The following is a 21,716-nucleotide window of genomic DNA, read 5'->3' on the forward strand; positions in this document are numbered from 1 at the left end:
GGCCTTCCAACGCTCTCTCTCTCTCTCGCTCTGTCAGTCTCTCCGTCCTTCGCTATTACTGTGCGAACTTCACCTCCTTGCCTCGCTTATCGCGCTCGCTCGCTCGCTCACTCGCTCGCTCTCGCCCGCCCGCCTCGCTCTCCTTTCCCGCTCTCTCCCGCTGCTGTAGAAGCTACGTATGTCGCACTTCCTTTCGATGACTGTGACGCACGTTCTCGATTTTGCGTGTGTTCCTACGTACGTGCACTTATCGGTCAATTTTTCTCGCCTATTGCCGCGTTACCCCGACACTGATGATGACAGCGAAGTTCGTATCCCGGTGCCAGTATCGCGCGCGCGAAGCCCGCACGGTCACGGTACCCGATTGGCCGAGCCAGAACGCCGCGGCCAATCGCGACGGTGCGCATTTACCTACTCGAGAGAGCAGCCCGCTCCCCTCTCTACGTGTTGCCGCACGGTTGCGGGCGACAATGGAAAAAATTCGCTCGCGTCCGTCGGCGTCGCTCAGCGCGCGCGACCGCGCGAACGGCGATGTTATCGTCGTGAGATGGTCCTCCTGCTACCCTTCGTCATATAAACCCTCAAACCGCTTGACAGGGTCTACTGAACTTCATGCGTCCCAAGAATCTTAACCTTTAACTTTAACCTCTTAGCTACTGTACGCCAGTATAGTGGCTTTCGCGAATGTCATCTTTCTGAACGATGCACCATTATAGTGGCTTTCGCGGATGTCATGTTTTAAATTATATCACACTCAATTGTATTATTAATTATCAAAGTATATGCGTGTACACATTATCTTGCGAAATTAAAAAAAAAAATTATAATTTATTCACTTAAAATGTATATGAAAATATTCACCTTATTAAATATATTAATGTACTTGCGTATCAAAAAGCATTACTAGACACAAATCGAAGTGTTACATTATTTACACGCAATTCGTTTCGAACCTTGCCGTACAAAGGACGCACAGCTTGCGGAAAGTCCAGCCGTAGCTAAGAGGTTAGTGAATTTTCGCATTCATAAACGGATATATAGAGTGCTCGACTACTCCAACTTACCTGTACCACAAGAGTCTGATAAAGTTATACAGAAAATTGACACCTACCTGAGATCTCAATTATTTGCCATTTGATTGATTAAATTTATGCTGCATTTGGTAATTTTGCTTACAAGTTATAGCACTGAACAGACGTATTCTAGAATGCAATATTTATGGGAGTTTATTATCCTTTTTGTCAAGAATTTCTACTATTCTAATTGAATCTTTTTGTTATTGGTTCAAAGTGGAGGATGTTTCTTTAATACTGTTGTCCTATTCGAATTTACTATGCGGTTGCCGAGGTATAAAAACAAAATAAGCTGCTGTAAATCGTTATCAAAATTTCAAAAGCAAATAAGAGTAAGAATAAAAAAATGCATCCAAAAGACTAAATAAAAGAAACATAAATAAAAGAATTTTTTTAATCATTTGGTGTAGTTTGGACAAAAGTAACTTACGTAACTTACAAATGTGTTTCTTACAATTATTACACAAAATATTTATTTTATTATTATTACCGAAAGGCCAAATTTTACAACAAGTACGCTTAGTATTAGTCGGCGCAATAAATCCTGAAGCAACGGCTTGCTTTGCTTCTTGAATTTTTATTAAAATGTTACGCGATTTCTCAGTTGGTTCTTAGTATATATTTTCTTGATATAACATTTATATTTATAAGAAATTTACCAGATTCTTCTAATAATAATCTTCTTTTGGTAAGTTTGTTTCCGTTCCAATCAAGATTTATTGAAGTCTATTGAAAATAATGAAAGTTGTTCTTTTTTCACAGTATTTGATAATATTCCTGAAGACAATTTGAACTGAATTTGTTAAAAATATTTATCTATAACACAACTTGCAATATCAAGCTAACAATATCCTTTTTTATCATAAAACATTAAGTTTTAATTGACGTACTGAAAAATTTCTTTCCATCAGGTCAGAATGACCCAAACATCATGCGTGTAATAATTTAAAATAAAAAAAATAATACAGAAATGGAAAAACGATTTTTTAGTAAGAAATTACTGTTCTCGAGTTATATAACAAAACTATAAAATGCCAGAGCTCACTCATCACATAAAAATGTAATAAGGAAATTAAAAGTATTTTGGGTCAAATAAATCCGAACAGAACAGCAAGGCTAATAATTCATTCAACACAAATATATTTGCATATATAAATATAGCGAAATTTCTGAAAACGTCCATAGTCCGATTTAGCTCAAACTTTGTAAATAGGTTTTTTTTAGATAAAAAATAAGTATCCCAAAAGGACATTTCGCGACTCGAATGTTAAATTAATTTTTAAGTAAATATATATATTAAGGAACACATCTCGCTAATGCCCTTGACCTTGACATATAGGGTGAACAAAATGAATTTTTATCTCCAAGAATAAAGTCTCTATAGAAAATTGTTTTAAACGGAAATTGCAGTATCTAAAGGGAGTTGATAATATAGAAATGTTTTTGGGTAAAATGGGTTTTAAGATCAACTTAATTTTTTTAAATGGAAATCTGTACTTTTATAAACAAGTATTTTTTTATACCGACAATTGAAAAGCCATTTAATTTTGCATAAAGATGTACGTTGGAGTTTTGTTCTAAAATAAATAGTTTAACAGATATCCGCATTTCGTAATCAAACTGAGCCAACTTCAAAAGTATTAATTATTCAAATAATTCTAACCTATCTAATCTACTTTAACTTAACCTAATCTACTTTACCTAAGTCCGAAATTATCTTACATGTGTTTGCATATATTCCTCTTTCAGCTGCATTCAGGATTTTCTGAGTCGCCAAAAATCTTTTCTGACATACATCTTTATTATCTAAAAAGAACCTATATTTACAAAGTTCGAGCTAAATCGGTGTATGACCTTTTACAGAACAATAACCAAATTATGAATGGTTAAAAAAGTTGCTGAACTTTTAAGTCGCCGAAAATCCGTCTTTAGCAGCACCTCTTTATTAAGAGGAACATATTTACAAAGTTTAAGCTAAATCGGAGCATGGACGTTTTCAGAAGGACAGCCATAAGAAACACATCGCAAAGCTGTCATTAATCAATTGTTCCGCGTCGTGATCTGAATCACGGAAATCTATCCAGGTAAGTTCCGTATTAATTTCACGAAAGGCACTTGGCAGTCACAGTTGTGTCGCTGATGAAACAAGCAATTTCGTCCATACTGCACATTAGACGACAATATAGAAGTTACAGCAATATGCAAATCTTCATATCGGACGCGAGATTATTTTCAGACAAAATGGCGAGTCTCTTCGCGTAACAGTGACTACGCAATCTCGCCGCCGCCGCACGTTGTATTTTATCGTGCATAAACGTTCGGCCAATCTCCATAAGGTTTACCACTTCGTTTCATGCCGCCATACCTCGATAACGGCATCGATTCGACTCGCCATCGAGTCCGATCTTGTTAAGCCGATCGCGCGCAAAGTTACATAAAAGCATAAGCGTAGCGCATAAGCGTCTCGATCAATAAGACGTTCCCTGCCGGACGGCGCACAATAGCTCACGCATCCTTCGATTCGCGGCTAGTCTCGAATGAATTTTTATTTTCCCGACTGAAATGTCCAAAGTTAAAACTGATAAGATTCCAAAAAAGACGAAACTTCTCAACACTGTCCTCTGAGGCAACTATCTATCGGAAACTGGAAGAATCTTCTCAAACACCATTGCTCGATATTGTTTTATACACCCAAAAACAAGTATTCTATTTGTCAAGTAATTTTTCCCATAGTCTCATATTCTAAGCGAAGCTTATTTACAGAAAAGGGATTTCCTCTTTCGATAAAGCAATTAAAGTGAACCATTCGTCTAAAATTTATTAGATATTATTCTAAATGTTTTCCTATTATTTCAAGAGGACTTCCTCTTATATCAATTAATTTTCCTCTTATATAAAGAGGAATACGTTGATTGGAATGTCGGCTTCTTTTGTTCAGTCATGCCCTACCTCCAGACATGAACGAAAAAATAACCACATGCTCATGGCTCAGAATATTTGGAACGCTTTTTAAAAAAGGTATGTGTGTTGCTGTAACATATAACGAAGATAATTTACCCATATTTGGTCAAATATAGTTTATAATCTATTGCAAAAAGTTGAATAATATATTCTTTCTTTTGACTATGTCTCGTACAATTGGTTATGATGAACTTTGTAGCTATTGTAGCTTGTAGCTTTGTAGCTATTGAAGTTCATAACAAAACTAATTGGAAATTTATTTGTTAAACGATCTTATTTCATTCGTACCTGCTTATTGTAGAACTGGAACCAGAAGTACATCTATACATGTATACTTTTATATATTATATATATATATATATATTTCTATATATTACTTTTCGCTATACATTATAATAATTTTTTCTAATTAACTGGTAAAACCAGTAAGAATAAAGTACAGTAAGAATAAATAATCCTCTTAAAAAAAAAAAATTAAATAATCTATATATAAGAGGAAATTTATATTAAAATCAATAAGATTTGCATTATATATACAGGGTCTGCCAAAAGTTCCGGAACGGCTAATTATTTCAAAAAATAATGATTACTTAAAACAATGTTTGAAACAAAAGTTGTAGGGCTTAAAGAAAGCTATCAGATATTGATAATTGTTTGACTTTGGAATGACCTTGAGAAACGTTATCAAGGTCGACATAAAAATCTTAAATGGAAACTTTAGTTTTTTATTACACCGTCCTTTTCCAGCAATTAATTTGAACAACTTTTGTCTGAAACATTTTTCCATTTGACTAATATTTTTGGAGATATTTAAGGATAACTTGGTAACCTTTTCAATATTTAACTTACGATATCTCGCTAACTGTTTGTCGGGATAAAAAAATGGTACTAGACTTTTCTATTCTACTTGGTCTCAAGAATATATTGTTACAATAGCGCCCTGACTTTTGTTAATTTGATGATTTTGAAATTTCGAAAGATCGATAAATTAACAAAAAATAGAGCATTATTGTGTGTGTATATATATATAATATATTACATATATATATATATATGACATATAATCCCTCTAATTTTAAGAATAATATGTTTATAATTCCCTTAATATTTTCCTCTTAATCTGAAGGGGATCCTCTTGAAGCCATATATAAGAATAAAATCTAGATTCTAAAATTAGATGATTCCGCTTGTTTTGAAATTATTTTTTTTGGATGTACTTTTGATAACATTGCATCTGCAAAATTTAACTTTCGGCATTACTGCCTTGAAGTATCAGTAAATTACGATTTATTCGCGTACGTCTCTCATTAGGCGAAGTTATTTAACTTTCCAAATAAATTGTCAGACTTCGAGAGGTTCGACACCATGACAGAGTTACGAAGTGTCGTTCGCAGCAAAATTCGGTTGCGCGTCGCGAAACATTCACGTTGTGCAGTGCGTGGCACGTGACGATTTCTAGATCTAAAAATAACGCGGAGGAGCATGCAACACGTTTCTCGGAGAGGAGGAAATTATTATCTCCCGCCAGCGGTTTGCCCTCGAGTTCACCGGATAAATTATTTCAATTGTCTCAGCGATCGGAACAGAAAAGACAAGCGCGTAACGGAGATTGATTCGCATATCAGACGCGATTTTACGCGGATGTTTTAGGACAAAAAATTGCAACTCAATAATTTTATGAACATCGCCTAATTTTTACTCGGCGTGACGTGTAATAAATTTTACGAGATTAAAAATGCAGCTTTTATCTCGATTCAACATGACGCACAGTAAATTCTCCGAGATTGAAAATGCAATTCTTATCTTGATTCAACATCCAGTCACATTTTATTTGAGCACTTTTAATCACACGTCCGTACAGCTTAATAATCCAATTTGTAGTTAACTTGAGCTTCGTATCTTCGAAATAGAACCGTTATTTTTACCGTGGATATTTTTAATCGCGCTCACTATCGTGCTTAATGGCTGTCCGATCTCGTTGGAGCGATATTCTCTCCAAGATATTCACAGCGAAATGATCGATCGCCATCGTTCATCCGTCAACCGTGAGATTAGATTCATAGAAATATACGCAGGGACCTTTAACCGACGAGATGGTTCGCATAATTTCAAAGTGGAATCGGCATTTCAAGCGGAAAAGGGGAAAATTTCTAGTAATCTAGTAAATCTCTACAACTCTGGATCCTGAATAAATGCCAAGAATTTAGCGTCGAAGTAAGAAACGAGAAAGTTATTAGAACTTTTTTTTTTTATACGATACGCGATAACAATTGTTTGCGACAACGTTATGTCGATACATTTTTTTTTCTAGAGACGACGCCTCAAGAGATTCATGCGAGGCGACGTTCTGAGATACAATTCCACCTCGCCTATTTTACTCGTTTAGTTCATATGTAAAAACGACACGACCTCTCCTTCTGTCCCAACAGCTAAAAGCCGTGTATCGCGAGGCAGAAATTCCACGCGCGAGAACACGCGCATTGCGTCGCAAGGCGCGCCTTATGTAGCGAGGGAAGCGCGAGATGAAGAAATAAAGATGGTTCGCTTCGCGAAGAAGCCAACGGACGAGTCCAAGCTCAGACGCACATGAACGTAAAAAGGGAGAGAAAAGAGAGGAAATGACAGAAAGAGCGAAAGAAAAGGTGAGATAGGGAGAAAGAAGAACAGAGAGAGAGAGAGAGAGAGGGGGGGGGGGGAGTAAGAGAGACAAAATAACTACTCGGCTTCGCTTCGCGATTCGACCCCAAAGCAAGACAGAGAATGCGTGATGAGTAGAAAAATACAGAGAGGAGGGGAGAGAGGGGGAAAGAGAGAGTGAGAGCAAGTAAAGAAGCTGCGAGGGGGAAAGGTCGAGTGAGCGAGCGAGAAAAAGAGAAGTATATCCAGGCGCTCCCTCCTGAGATGACATCCCCCCGCGACCTTGGAACTGAGACTGACCTTGACCGTGTCAACCCCCACCAGCGCGTGTCGTCTCACGCGTCCCGGCTGCTCCACTGCTCCCCGCGCACCAGCGATTCTCCCACCCCGCGCCCCACTACCCTCCCACCCCACTAGGTTAGCAACGTAGCGCGTCATATTACGCGAGTGTTACTCGGCGCTGCTGCTGCGGGCATCCTTGCTGCATCGACCGGTCGCAGCGAGCGAGCGAGTGAACGAGCTACCTGCTTCCACCCCTCTTTCGAAAGGGAGGAAGATAGATACACACAGAGGGAGGGAGAGAGAGAGAGAGAGAGAGGACCCTCCCATTCCCTCCCCATGGCACTCTCGTTTTGCAACGCTCACTCGCTCACTCGTCAGCCACCAGCGATGGGCACTACCCAATTATCGACTTGGAATCCACAAACGTACGCGGAGAGAAGCGTTCACTCCCTGATCGATATAGTCGCCGTGTTGTACAGCGATAGCATATTTTATCAAACGCAGGATGAAAGACGACGCGCAAAGAGGGTGTGGGTGATGATGGCGGAGAAGAAGGTGAGAGTGAGGGGAACTCTGAGCTACGAAAAATCAGATCTGCCTTCGACGATCTGGGTTATCAAATTCGGAGATAGCGATCCGACGCCATTTTCATCGTGTCTTGTAGTTATATTTCTATCTGTAACGCGTATGCACGCAAATATTTCGACACTTGACATTGCTACATAATGGTTAGGTTAACAACTACCCTGTCCATGCACTAACATACTTTCAACATAACTCCGTAATATTGGCAAGAAATGATGATTGAGACATGTGAAAATGGTCAAGAGATCATTGTTATTTTTGGTGATTGTTGTCCACAGCGGCATTAGAAAATTATTAGAATTCAAAGGGTGCTATTCGGAGACGAGCTTGGTTTAGTCGTAATCTAACAAAGGCATAAGAAGAGACTAATGACATTTGTATTCAAGAGATATTTTGTATGACTCAGTCTTGTAAACTCAGCTTAAATTTAAACTAAGAGGTAGGGTAGGTCTAAGGTTGGTTTAATATTTCAACTACTACAGGTATATATATACATGCCCTGAAATATCCATTGATATCATCAAAAATTTTCTTCCAACATTTCTGTTTAGCCTTATTCATATTCGTGTCCATATACAGATTGCGTGAAAAGTTCGCGGAGCGAAACTGAAATAAAGAATACCAAATTCTACAAATGATTTTATTCTTCAATATAGTCTCCATTAACTTCAATACACTTGGCCCAATGGCTCTCCAATAATTTTATTCCATCGCGGAAGTGTGTTTCTGGAAGGTCTGCGAAATATGCCTCTACGGATGCTATAGCTTCTTCATTCGACAAAAAATGCTTCCCAGGAGGAATTGTTTCAGGTTTTGGAACAGATAAAAGTCGCTGAATGCCAAATCTGGCGAATACGGTGGATGATCAAGCAATTTGTATTTCAATTCATTGAACTTAAACATTGACAAAACACTTGTGTGAGCAAGTGCGTTGCTTGGCGAAAAATGATTTGTTTGTGCTGCAAACCAGGTCTTTTCTCACGAATTTTTACGTCCAATTGATCCAAAAGGTTATAATAATATTCAGAGTTAATTGTTTTACCTTTTTCCAGATAGTCAATTAACAAAATCCTTTTAGCATCCCAGAAAACGGATGCCTTTTCTGCCGATCTTTCATGCTTTGTTTGCTTTGCAGCTGAACATCCAGCTTCAGTCCACTGTAAACGTTCCTGTTTCAATTTAGGATCATGGTGATAAATCCAAGTCTCATCCATAGTTATAAAACGACGCACAAAATCGGTTTTATTCTTCTTAAAACGATCCAAATGGCGCTGAGAAATTTGCTTTCGAGCGAGTTTTTGTTGAATTGTTAACGTATGCGGCACCACTTTTCCAAACACCTTTTTCATTTGTAATTCTTTATGCAAAATATGCCGTACCCGTTCATCTGAAATGCTTATGGTATGAGCAATTTCGCGCGTAGTCACACTTGGATCTTCAGAAACAATAACATGTATTTGCTCAATGATTTCAGGTGTTGATGCGCTTTTTGGACGTCCACTGCGTGGATCATCTTCAATGCTTGTACGACCACGTTGAAACTCAAGTGCCCATTTACAAACCATTGTTTTTGAAGGAGCAGATTCCCCTAACACATTTACCATCTCGGAATGAATTTCCATTGCCTTTAAACCTTTTTTAACAAAGAACTCAATCACTGCACGCTGTTTCAAATTTCCATTGCAAACAAATATACTGACACGTCAACTTCAATTGGCTTGTGAACACAGAAAGAATTGACAGATGGAAATGAAACCTAACCTAGGTTCATGTGAAGAGTGATTCTATATAACCGACTACAATTTATAATTCTACCGTTTATTTATAGATGCCGCTCCGCGAACTTTTCACGCAACCTGTATCTTTTTTCGATAATGTTCCTTTTTTTAATATCAAATCCGTCAAGAAACTTTCCTTTTTATGGTCCAGTTAACCTTCCTATTCCGCTTTATTTTATTTGATGTATTCATTAAGAATAATTTTACTGTCGCGAATTAAATAAAAAAAAAAAGTCCTAAAATGTAAACACAAACCTCAAAAGTCGCGCTTTAATCATTGTATCTCATTGGCTACGAAGTATCTAAAGATAAATTTAAGATAATCAAATATCAGATATAAGCTGCGTTCCGATATTCACTGTCAGCACTGAAATTCTATAGTATACGTGACACAAACTATGTATTTTTAGTACTGGCAGTGAATTTCGGAACGCAGCCATATCCTACTATGAATATTGCTCAAAGAGTTTAATTTCCTTAGTCCCGATACCGAATTTAAATCATTTCGAAAAAATATCACGAATAAAAAAAAGTCTCAAAATATAAACACGAACTTCAAAAGTCACGCTTTAATAATTCTCCGTGTATCTCATTAGCTATAAAATATCTGAAGATAAATTTAAGATAATTAAATATAAGATAGATCCCACTATCCTACTATGACCATACCGCCCGACGGATTTAATTTCCCGAATTCGGATAACAGTTTAAAAAACATTACGAATTAAAAAATAGTCTCAAAATGTAAACACGAATGTCAAAAGTCGCGCTTTAACAATTCCCCGTACCTGTATCTCATTGGCTACAAAGTATCTGAAAATAAATTTAAGATGGTTAAATATAAGACATATCTTACTATAAATACCGCCCGAAGGATCTAATTTTCCTAGTTCGAATACCAAATTTAAATAATTTCGAAAAAATGTCTCTGAATAACATAACCTTCATCGTTAGTCCTAGATATGCTATCGACATAGATATGCTAGACTATCGAAAAACTAAGCCAAGACTAAAGTAAGATTTGCGGTCTTACACGTTGTCTCTGAATAGCACCCAAAGTGCCCAAAAATGTGATCGCACCGTGTCCGTTAGAAGAAACGTTTACTGATACGTAGACAATCTTCGTACGACAAGGTTGCAGGGACGCGATACAGCGAAGATTCAATATTCCGGCCGGGGAATTCGGTCATGGTCGCCTCCAGTCTACGCCGCTCTAAAAAGTTTGCTCTTGCGGTCCAGGAGCGGGCAATAACGCAGGGTAGAACAAAGACGTGGGCACCGCGCCACAAAAGCACGCGAAGATATCGACATCCGTCGTACGCGCGAGAGAGCGGGAGGGAGAGAATCGAGAAATTTTTTCCATGCTTTGGGGGGACACAGAAAGACTGGAGGGGAAGGGCGCAAATTCCCCAAGACGATTATCACGGCGTGAGTCATAAACGCGGTGTATGAAACGCAGCACCGACAAAGCTCTCGTTCGTGTGTTTCCTTCTTCTTATATCGGCGGAAGTGAGGTCAGCGTAACTTCAACCGAAATCTATTTTCGATGAAACGGGCATAGGAGGAATAAATATTCGGCGAGATTGCTGATCTTCGTCATCGCGGGGAGGCTCGTGACGAATGTTATTGCGCGTTGCGAGCCTAACCTCAATATCTGCGGTTATAAACGCAATAAGAACTCACCGTACTTTTAGCATGAAGCGCATTCAATACACGATACTCAACACTGTGTAATCCGTAGTAAAGGTAATCGGTCGATTCTCAGCCCGGCGTAACGTCGCACGCCCTCTTCGGCCGTCGTGCTAGCAAAATATGGGCTCATGGGTCTCGTGCGATTTTTTGTCCACATGTACGCAATCGAGCCCAATCTCAGCCCAATCGTCGCGGCCCTTATCGCCCATGCCATACGCGTTCAAGAACGTTCAAATAACCCGCCACTCTTACCGGCTCACGTTGATCAATCCACATTCTTGAAGAACGTGATTGACACCATACGCACGTCACTTTATCGACCTGCCTATCGCCCACAATACGTGAACCGTCGCGACAACCATGAACTTTGTCGAACAACATCGTTGAGGTTCACGCGATCGCCTCACTACGAGATCAAGAGCGCTCAGCTGTTGACCGCCATGTGCACACCGACGCTATCGGCAAGGTCGTGACGATACATGGCGTAACACCATGATATTCACGGTAAAGTAGCATACCTATTATCGCTACGAGTAGCCGAACGAACGTGCCGAAATGTAATCGTCAATGTACACTCACCCCTGTCAAATTTCTTGCCCTCCGGATCGATGTCTTTCACATTGAATATATCCTCGAACAGTACACCCGCCATCTTACTGCCGCCTGATCGCAGCGCACTCTGTTGACGAGCCGATGAGTTGCACCTGCAGTAGCGTTCAATCTACTGCGGTGCCCCTTTCCTTACGAGAGTGTAGTCGGTGATCACAAATCGATATTCGCAGGAATTTCCATGAAACTGTCAGCAAAATGTCAATTATTTTCCTTACAGTCGAAAGATAATCGATTATAATCAGCCAATTTTCTTGCTACTTCCTATTTACGTTTCTCCACGTGTTCTCGGTCTTAAAAGCATGTACTGAAAGAATTCGGAAATTAGATCAGATATTGAATTACTTAGCACAAGCAGATGTCGGTTTGTCTCTCAATTCCGTTTTGCATATATTCATCGTGAAATGGCGAAGGTAAATTTCGGAAAGCGAAGACTCGAATCTACGAACGAATCCGCGCCAATTTATTTTGAGATTTTACCGTGCGCGGAATTATCAAAAATCTTTGAAAGATGGTTCTGGGACCAAAGGTACGATCCTACGGACCGAGTCTATTTGTTATGATTCTATTTTGTACGATACGCATTACGTAACCATGATAAGTTATAGCGTAACACATGCTTCACGGTACCGTCGACGTCAAGTTTTGGCAAGAAAAAAACAAGAAAAAGAATAAACAATTGAGCGAGTAAGCGAATGAATTTGCAAGTTTACCGAGGACGACGTGTCCGCTGATCGTTCCAATCAGCGTCGTTAACGTTGAAAAACGGCCGCGAAGCAGAAGATCGATACAATTAGGAATTAACGATACTTATTGGATTATCCAGACACGCGACCTTGACAATCGTAAGTGCGTCGGCAGAGCGAGCCACCGAATAGGCATTGGTTTTTACGCAGCAGGCTGGGCGATTGCTCTTTTACGAGCGTTTGCACGAAGATCGGTCGCGTCAATACAACGACACGTATCGGCGTGGTGCATTATGTAAAATTAGGGATTTCATAATCTGGCGCAATGCGGAACAAATGCGCGCGCGAAGATGATGGTTGCGTCGCCGAGAAATGTATTCGCAGGTCGACGATTTAATCTGAACGTACAATGTCAAGTACGCATATTCATGCAATCGTCCAGCTGCACTAATGCATCAATGCGCCGGCGCTCGTGAGATCTTGTGACTGATATTGTTTATCGAACTTTCCCGTTCTCTCACGACATGGAAGATCAAACTGTACGCATCATGTACACAATTGCGTAAGAAAGAAATTTTTCTTAAGTGGTATAAACAAGTTTACCATAAAATACAAACGTTTTAAGGAAGACGCACGCTGAAAAGAATAATTTGAATTGGTCTATCTTGTTTTTCCAGGAATAAAACAGACATTACGGAAGCTCCATACAGCACAAAAGTTGCAGCAACAGTGCTGCGACGTCGCTGCAATATTGCATCATTGTCGCAACGTTATAGCAACGTTGCTGCAACTTTCTGTGCCGTATGGGAAGTTGATTAGCTGTGTTTGAATTGTTTTTAAACGCGCGACGCTCGTCTCGTTGTAAGTTAGAGATAGAGTTAAGAGAGATAGAGTAAGGAAAGAAGTAACGCAAACCAGTTTTTTATTGCTGCATTTTCTGCATATTTTATATATTTCTTTATTTTCCTTTTCGTCCCGCGTAAAATTCTATTCTCGGATTTTATTCAATTAACATAAGGCGGTTAATTGGTTCATCTTTCCTTAGAAAGAAAATAAATGTTGTTGTTTTATTGGCTGCAAAGCATCTGAAAATAAACATATGTAAAGCGATTTTAAATATAACATTCGTCTATTAATATTATCCTATAATCACATCACGTCAAGTATAATCATATCATAAATGCGCAATGACGTATATATTGAACCGATAATTACCAATATAATGAACGAAAACGACTGGACTACTGGAAGGATAAATGCACCGGGAATTTGAAGATGGCGCGCTCATCGATATCTTCCTTTAGGTCTGTTCTTTATTTTGCTGAACTAGTGCATACTTTCAGAATTTAAAAAAAATAAGTATATAGTTTGTAGTAACGTTGGCTGCGCTCTGATGTTCACTGCCAGTACTGAAAATACATAGTTTGTGTCACGTATATTATAGATTTTCAGTGCTGGCAATCGAAGTATCGGAACGCAGCCGCTATAGACGCAGACATCAATTGCTCAACCAATCGGAGCACGTCAGCTGTACAAGATGTTACAAGCCATAACAAATAGGAAGACGGATTAGCCAATTATCTGTTCTACAAATTAAGAAACGAATTCTAGTCTCTAGAATTAATTTTATACGATTAATTAATAGAAATTTCCTTAAATAAAGTTCTTTATTGGCACGCAATGTTTTAAATTCATTACGAACACCAACAATGCAAATCAAGACTTGGTGAAAAAAGAGAAAAAAACTGGTCCAAGGATATAGCAATAAAGAATAGACCACGAAATTTTCTAATAGTCGCTCCTACCTGCACCTTTTAGTGCATTGAATGTACTCATTATAAAAGCTTTAAAGATGGCTACATTCATGGAACACATGTGCGGATAAATGTACGACGATGGACGCTGTTCATAAACCGAAGAAAACACGCAAGCGAAGCTCACAGAATGAAAATGATACGTCGAAGAAAAAGGCGAAAATCAACGGCTTCGTTGAAGAAGAAAAAGAGCAAAATATAACGGAGGGAAACGCAGATTCCAATAAAGATAATGCAAAGGATAATATTTTCAATGAAATGCGGAATGAATTTAATGGAAAATACTTCAGGAAACTTTTATCTACTTCCAATTGCACATACGCTCTGAAGAAGTTTGTGATAATTTGCAATGAGAACAAGGAAAAGGACCTTGCAGCGGAATACCTACTTGCTAATGGTAGTGTTCTTGAAATCTTGAAGCTATTGGACTCTTCTGACAGAAAGAACATTGATGTTACCACTGTCTTCTCCGTGGTGAATATTTTGCTCATGAAGTATGCTTTCTAAAGCAATATATGCAATCATTATTAGATTGTAAACTAAGTTTTGTGAATTAAAATTAAATATCTATGATATTTAATATAACAGTTGATACAGGATTTAGTTTATAGCTTGGAATTTTTTAACATGTGTGGTATTCTTTTTTATAAATTATTAAGTATATTTATCATTGCTTACAGAATTCTAGCTGAGTATCCTGTATACCAAAACAATGCAGTAGAATCTTGCCGTCATTTATTGAATTCCCACATGTCCATCGTACACTCCATGCTCTCAATTCAAAGCAATACTAAGCAACGCAAAGTAATGCTGAAGTTGCTGGCAGCTATAGTATCTTTAGGTAGCAATCTCTCGAGGGAATTACTTGCTCATTTGTCACTGCAACATCAAGTACTAGAGAGCTTAGTACGACACAGCAAGTATGCAGATTCCCAGAATGTCAGGACGTGTTTCATTTATTTTGTTCTTGCATTTCTTGTGGAAGGAAACACGTCAGTGATCAAAATGCTGTTGGACAAGAACAATCTGCTCTCCTGTATCTTTCCAGACCTCATATATGATTCAAAAGACATTATCAACTTGGTCTTGACCACTGTGAGGACATATGTACTGGAGAACACCAACATCAGCAAAACGATCAAATTGCATGCTTTTCCATCATCTGTTGTGTTAAATCTAATTTCACTGTACAATTGGAAAGGCCCAAACAGTCGGTCCAAGAAAGAGAATCACAGTATTGATAACGGTGATGAGTTTCTAGCAAATAAAGAGGTAATTATAATTATAACTTTATACAGAATGATTCTTGATAAGAACTTAATAAAAGATCAATTTACAATTGATCTTTTATTAACAATTGAATAAATATAATTTAGCAGATGTTATCAATGTCTGTTGTTGTGGATCTTGATACTATTTACTTTTATCTGTTAATTTTCCTTGATTACAATATAGGTTGTTAGCAATGTGGTTCACGAATTTCTACTCACCCTACTGACATCACATCGTTACGGGATTATTTTTCACGACCGCACGTTGGGTGGCTCGCGAAATAAACACAATCATGTGGTGCATGTAGTTCTACAGAACTTGGAGAAGCCATGGGAGCATGAAAAGCCATCCGATTTAGTTGTTAAAATAATGAAAGCTTGCCCAGATTTAATCCGTTCGCAATATGGCAGCGTCGAGCCATTCCTTGAACCGCGAGTGTCGCCCAAATGGATTTGTCTTCTCAGATTTGTCAAAAAGGTAAAATAATGATGTTATATATACGCTGCGATGATTGTTGCTTTATACCACACTATCTTTTCATTCTGATAAGCTAAGCTTTCTTTTTACAGATAATTGAATCGGTCAATCCAGCCACTTGTATCAAGATCTGTTCTGTTGAATTAACTATAAATAATTTGATAAATGCTCTACTGTTCCTAACGGTTCCGATTACGATTATGAAAAATGCCATTTTGCCAGGGTTAGAACACGATAGTCTTTTGGTTAGACATGAAGCTCTGACTCTTCTTCTGGCAATAGTTCGTCAGATAAAAGTTATTTCTCTAGCCGTGAAGGAATTAAAAACAGTCGCAGTTCAAAATCAAATAACCGATTTTGTTCTGAGAAACATTCCTAACTTCGAAGTGATTTTAAAGGTGTGGAAGCGAGCATTTGATGCCAATGTGACGGCTCCGGAAAATATGGAAAACGTTCAAAATCCAGAGATTCTGGATCACCTCGACATTATCTTGAGTAACCTGCATTCATACAAGGAAATTTGTCCAGAATTGTTGAATAATTCAACCGATTTGCAATCAAGTTTACTGCTAACAAATCTGAATAATCTCGAAGCTGACAATAACGAAACAAAAATGAATGCTGACAAAATAATACGTATGAAAGTCAAGGCGATACAGTTTCTGCTAATCATGGACACCTCCATTTTCGCGCCTGCAGGAAAGGTTTTCAAAGAAACTCTTCTCTTTCTCATATCTCTCATTCGTCAGAAAACCATACCAGAAAGTTATGATACCGCTAAGTCATTATTAAACGCGACAGGTTTATTTGAAGCTTGCAACGATCAAATGGACATTTGGATCAATGGCTTCTTGGTAATAATTGATCCTAAAGAGTATGAGGAGTTGACAAAATGGTTCATATCCGTTCTCAAAAGTGCTATTAGGCATACTGATAAGTATATAAATAACATGTCGCAAACAGAAGAGATTATAAATGAACGGATAGCCAACTTTGATGTTGAAAAAGCGGAAGATATAATTAATGAACTGTTCATTAAAGCTAATGAAGAACCCCATAAAGAATCTTCCACACCAGAGTCACCTTTAACTGATCTAGATACGAAAAAAAATGATACGATTAACAATGTCATCAATAACCATGAGTACAAAGAAAACTCAAAAAATATTACTCTAAATAACTTTAATGTTGAAAAGACCAAAAAAATTATCGACAAATTAATTAGTGAGGGAAATGATAATGGCTTTCCAGACAAAATTAATCACAATGCTTCTTCTACATCAGCGTTGACTCTGATTAACGAGCAACTGGCTAATCTTGATGTGGAAGAAATTAAGATGACTGATAATTATTTCAATAAGCTTCACAAAGAAGACTTTAGATCCTTCAGAATGCAAACTTGCACATCAGTGTCACCTCTTTTGTGTTGTGCGCTTCAAAAAGTAAACGAAGACAGTCCCGTTGTCGTTGTAACTTATTTGTCTTACGTTATGGTCCACAGTTTACATCACCAAGTTGTCCCGGAACTGTTAATACATATGACAACGGATGTGCCCAACTTGTCAGTCTACAAGTACCTTCAGAGTTGGTTAAGTAATAGCCATCCAGTTTTCTTAAAAACCAAGCTGCCGTCTTTAAAGGTATTTCGCAAAGTGAGTAATATGTTGCTGACAGATACTAAGTTGGACATTGCCGAATTTTCTAAACTGTTCAATAACGGCCTTTTATCATGTTGCTTTAAATACGGCGATAAAGAGATCATAATTAAGCATTCTTTATCCTTGTACGATATCAGAATGTTGCTAAAAATGACCATGTTTTATTTGACTCAATTAATACAACGAGAGATCATGCGATATGATCAGAATGAAAAATGCAGATTCATGCTTATATGTTTGCTAAATATTGCACAATCCATGGATCAAGAAAATTCTTTAATAGTCGAAGAAAGCGTAAAATGTATCTTTACTCACCCTATTCTGCTGCATTATTTTTCACCATTTTGGGAAGAAACACTAAAAAATTCAATGAAAGGTATGACTACCGAAACTATTCTGGAAATCTGCAAAGTTGTACAGAACAAATATGATGACACAAGACTGTACTATATTTTCACAGCATTTAGAGATAAGTTTTTAGCGCAATTAAAAAATATTATTGAAAAAAAGCCTCCAAATTCTTCCAACAATAACTATGATATTATTGTTGAATTTTTAAGAATATTACAGTTGAGAACGCAAGATATGGCAAACCTGTTGCTTGCTTTGATAAAGCAGCAAAAAACTGCATTTATTTCGAATGATAAACAAAATCTGTCCATGTTTGGGTATACTGTGCCAGTATTGTTGGATATATCACGTAGCAAAGAGTCGATATCATATCTTGATCAAAATAACGTTTTAGATGACCAATTTGTGGCAAGGTTGAGTTTGCACCTGGTTCATCTAAAGTCTAAAAAAATAGATCACGTGGATAAATGGGAGCAAGCCTTAGCAGAATACTTGTCTACCTTCCCAAGTAATATCGCCAGTTTCAACAAGTCCACTTTCATGTGCTTGTTGGCAAAGGGCATTACTACGTCCACAGTTCAGCTGATAACAACTTTGATTGCTAGAAATACCAAGCTGATCCCGCCTTTGGTGGAATACTTTCTTAAAACAGACGACCCAGAGCGAATAAAGCAAAGAGATATTGTATTCCCAATATTGGGCAGCAATTTGCAGTATAAATGGAATAACAACTTTCTTCATAGTCTTTACGAGTGCTACGGCGATGATATTGTCGCATATTTAACCGATCCACAAAATCCTGTCTGTTGGATCAAGGAAAACGTTGAGGCAGTTGTCTATCTCATTGAGAACACTTTCGATATTGCTATATGCGAGAAAGTTTGCAATAGTATTTCTCAAAGTGGTGATAAACTGGACATGGTATCTATTTGTTTCGTACAATTATTGGAAAGTCTATATAAGAGGTACGAAGCTCTAGTATCTGTTAAAGAGGATCCTTGGATGGATCTAATAAAAATTCTGTTGCACGTGATGACTGCGACGTTGAAAAAGGAATCCAAGAATGTAGAGAAGCTTAAAGTTTTATGTGAGAAGCTAGACAGTACAGTAATTTGCTTAAGGAAAGTCATACGTACGTCCACCTTTAGTTCACTCAGCAAGAGTTCTTCGTGGCCACAATTCACCAGATTTTCCCTGAAGTTTAGTCTGAAGAATGCTGGAGACGAAGAGATTCAATCAAGTATATTGCAGACTCTGAGTAATCTGTGTGATATTGCGTTTGAAGATAATACTGACGACGAGTACGCTAAAACGTTGTTCGAGATGGCGACATCCCATTCGGAGTTTATTAACGTCATGCTTGGGTCCTCCAATGTTAAAGGTGAGCCTGTTCCCGTGACGTATTACAATTGTGCGGCTGTTTATGTATTATTTATAAAGTATTATACTGATGAAATTAATATGTTTCGTTACTTTATGAAGTACATGTTGACGATTTTGACCATTGTTCGACTACTGTATGATTATAGGCAGTTTGGTTGATTTATTGAGGATACTGATACGAAAAAATTCATCGATAATGACTGTCTCCCACGTGCCTCTTTATCTCGCAGCCTATAACGCCACTCTCAGCCATACTGACCAACGTATTTTGCAAGTAAGAGTTGTCACGTACATTTTATGCTTACTGTGTCATTCAAAAGGAATACTTGAGCCATAATATCACCTAACTATCACAGATTCTTCAGCACTACGAAGCTCATAATATAAACATTCAACAATACTGGCCATATCTATGGGGAAATACAGCAGCGATACGTTACAGCATAAAAGGAGAAACGGACAGTGCTCTCTGGCGGCAACCATCTACTTCCGAAATATTTAACTTATTTGATGCGGACATGGTCAGCGAAACCATAAAGAATTATCCCGTTCACAGAGGATTAATGGTAAAAAGAATTATTTTGTTTAAGTCGGAAATATTGCAGGACTTTTATATTTCGTACAAATTTTTTGTCATTTATCTTGTTAAATTGAATTGTAACTAGGAATATTTTTTATTCTTTTCTATTTTTATAGGATGACCATTTACACAAGAACAGCAACGTATATGATCCAGCATTTTACCTGCCTCTGCTATGCTCTTTACTAGCGGAGAATAATGTTGTCGCATGCCACAAGATAAATCACAGTGGTGCGTTAGCATTGGTGCTCGCTGCTTGTTGCAGTGTTTCGAGCGATGTTCGAATGGCAGCGTATACTATTATCTCGAGATACTACTTTCACTTGGAAGCATCCAGGTACGATATTAATCTGGATAAGTGGTCGATTACAACATATAGGAAATTTAATTAAAAGTTAATAATCTGAATTTTTTAATTCACCAAGGTCCAAAGAAAAGTTGCTGTGGATGCGTTTGATCGACGCTTTGCGAAATGGCGTTGTATCATTAAAATATCCGTTAAAAGACGTCCGTTTGAATTGTTTGGTAACCACTTTCCTAGCCAGGACTGCGTTAATTGCTAGCCAACCGCTACATCCGCTTTACTCGCCATTGCATACCTTTTTAATGGCTAAACCTGCGTTGGATCTGACTATTATACCCGAACTGTTGCAATTATTGCACAGTTCGCATGTAGAGCACAAAGCACATCGACATTGGATCCTGGAAAATATCCGGGACGGTATCAAAGAAGATTGTGACATGGATGTGGCCCTAAAATGCGTATTATTTAAGATGCTTTTCGATTTTTATACTTGCATACTGTCAGACACCAAGACCAAGGTAAGTTGGAGATTTGGTTAAATTGAAGATTGATTTATAAATATAAGTTGGATATTTTTTTTCATTTCTTTTAGAAAATTATCCTGGAAGTTCTCGCTTATGCCACGAGGATTCCGAAATCGTCTTTACTTCTCATACGAGGATATGGCATACTACCATGGCTATATGGGATTATCAATCGTTTTGACGCTTGTGAAGTGGAAAGTGACACTATTATTACCATAATCGAGAATCTGTTGAATAGCTTGGATAGCTTAACGGAAAATACAATCCATTACGAGCATCTGCTATTTAGCATCCTTTTGAAACTAAGGATGCATTTTCCTAGAAACGCACCGAATGAGTTACTCGTTCGCTACGCGAATATTCTTCAGTGTGTAATTGCGGCGAAAAACGTAAAAAGTTGCGTGAGTAAAGAGAGCCTCAAGAAAGTCCAACATTTAACTTATTTGATGCGGACATACGCGTCAGCGAAACCATAAGGAATTATCCCGTTCACAGAGCATTGACGGTAAAAAGAATTATTTTGTTTAAGTCAGAAATATTGCAGGATTTTTATATTTCATACAAATTTTTTGTCATTTATCTTGTTGAATCAAATTGTACCTAGGAATATTTTTTTATTCTTTTCTCTTTTTCTAGGACGACGATTTATACGAGAACAGCGACGTATATGATCCAGCATTTTATCTGCCTCTGCTATGTTCCTTATTAGGAGAAAATAATGCTGTCGCATGCCACAAAAGATAAATCACAGTGGTGCGTCAGCATTGGTGCTCGCTGCTTGCTGCAGTGTTCCGAGCGAAGTCCAAAAAGTTTGTTGAAACATAAAAGCAAGTGTGGTTTTTAACAAGTGATTGATATACAAGTGAAGATGTAAATACTTATATGTACAATTACTGAGAAAATCTCTGAGTAACTATACACATATTTTGCATTTAAGATGAAATAATTGTACCTTTCCTACTTTCGGAAAGATCACGAGCAGAGGAGTGTACATGATATTACTACAAAGAATAGATTAGAAGTTATATTTTAATCGCATCTTTTTACAAT

The 21,716-nt window shown here is 37.8% G+C and overlaps 2 protein-coding genes across 5 annotated transcripts in view; one reads left to right on the forward strand and one right to left on the reverse strand.

Annotated features, from left to right (window-relative positions):
- Positions 1-11,688, reverse strand: part of Rpb8 (DNA-directed RNA polymerases I, II, and III subunit Rpb8) — a 68,502-nt gene extending 56,814 nt beyond the window's left edge. Inside the window, exon 1 of one of the 2 annotated variants that reach the window (XM_011145210.3) lies at positions 11,588-11,682. In XM_011145210.3, the coding sequence (XP_011143512.1) occupies positions 11,588-11,660 (73 nt within the window). In that variant the 5' untranslated portion in view covers positions 11,661-11,682. Of the gene's footprint in view, positions 1-11,587 lie in introns of both variants that reach the window. The other variant, XM_019842542.2, reaches the window with a different exon arrangement.
- Positions 11,689-14,056: 2,368 nt separating this feature from the next.
- Positions 14,057-21,590, forward strand: LOC105185594 (uncharacterized). 3 transcript variants are annotated; one of them, XM_011145213.3, is made up of 10 exons: positions 14,057-14,611; positions 14,798-15,389; positions 15,573-15,866; positions 15,959-19,256; positions 19,405-19,532; positions 19,615-19,824; positions 19,955-20,175; positions 20,264-20,660; positions 20,735-21,171; positions 21,303-21,590. In XM_011145213.3, the coding sequence occupies exons 1-9, from the start codon at positions 14,199-14,201 to the stop codon at positions 21,140-21,142; spliced, it is 5,961 nt and encodes a 1,986-aa protein (XP_011143515.1). In that variant the 5' UTR covers positions 14,057-14,198; the 3' UTR covers positions 21,143-21,171; positions 21,303-21,590. The 3 variants fall into 3 exon arrangements, with proteins under 3 accessions (XP_011143515.1, XP_025158496.1, XP_011143517.1); XM_025302711.1 differs by having other exon boundaries at positions 14,404-14,514; XM_011145215.3 differs by having other exon boundaries at positions 14,460-14,591.
- Positions 21,591-21,716: the final 126 nt, after the last annotated feature.

The sequence above is a fragment of the Harpegnathos saltator genome, unplaced genomic scaffold (assembly GCF_003227715.2).
Source record: "Harpegnathos saltator strain DR-91 unplaced genomic scaffold, Hsal_v8.6 scaffold51, whole genome shotgun sequence".
In the NCBI taxonomy this organism is placed as follows: domain Eukaryota; kingdom Metazoa; phylum Arthropoda; class Insecta; order Hymenoptera; family Formicidae; genus Harpegnathos; species Harpegnathos saltator.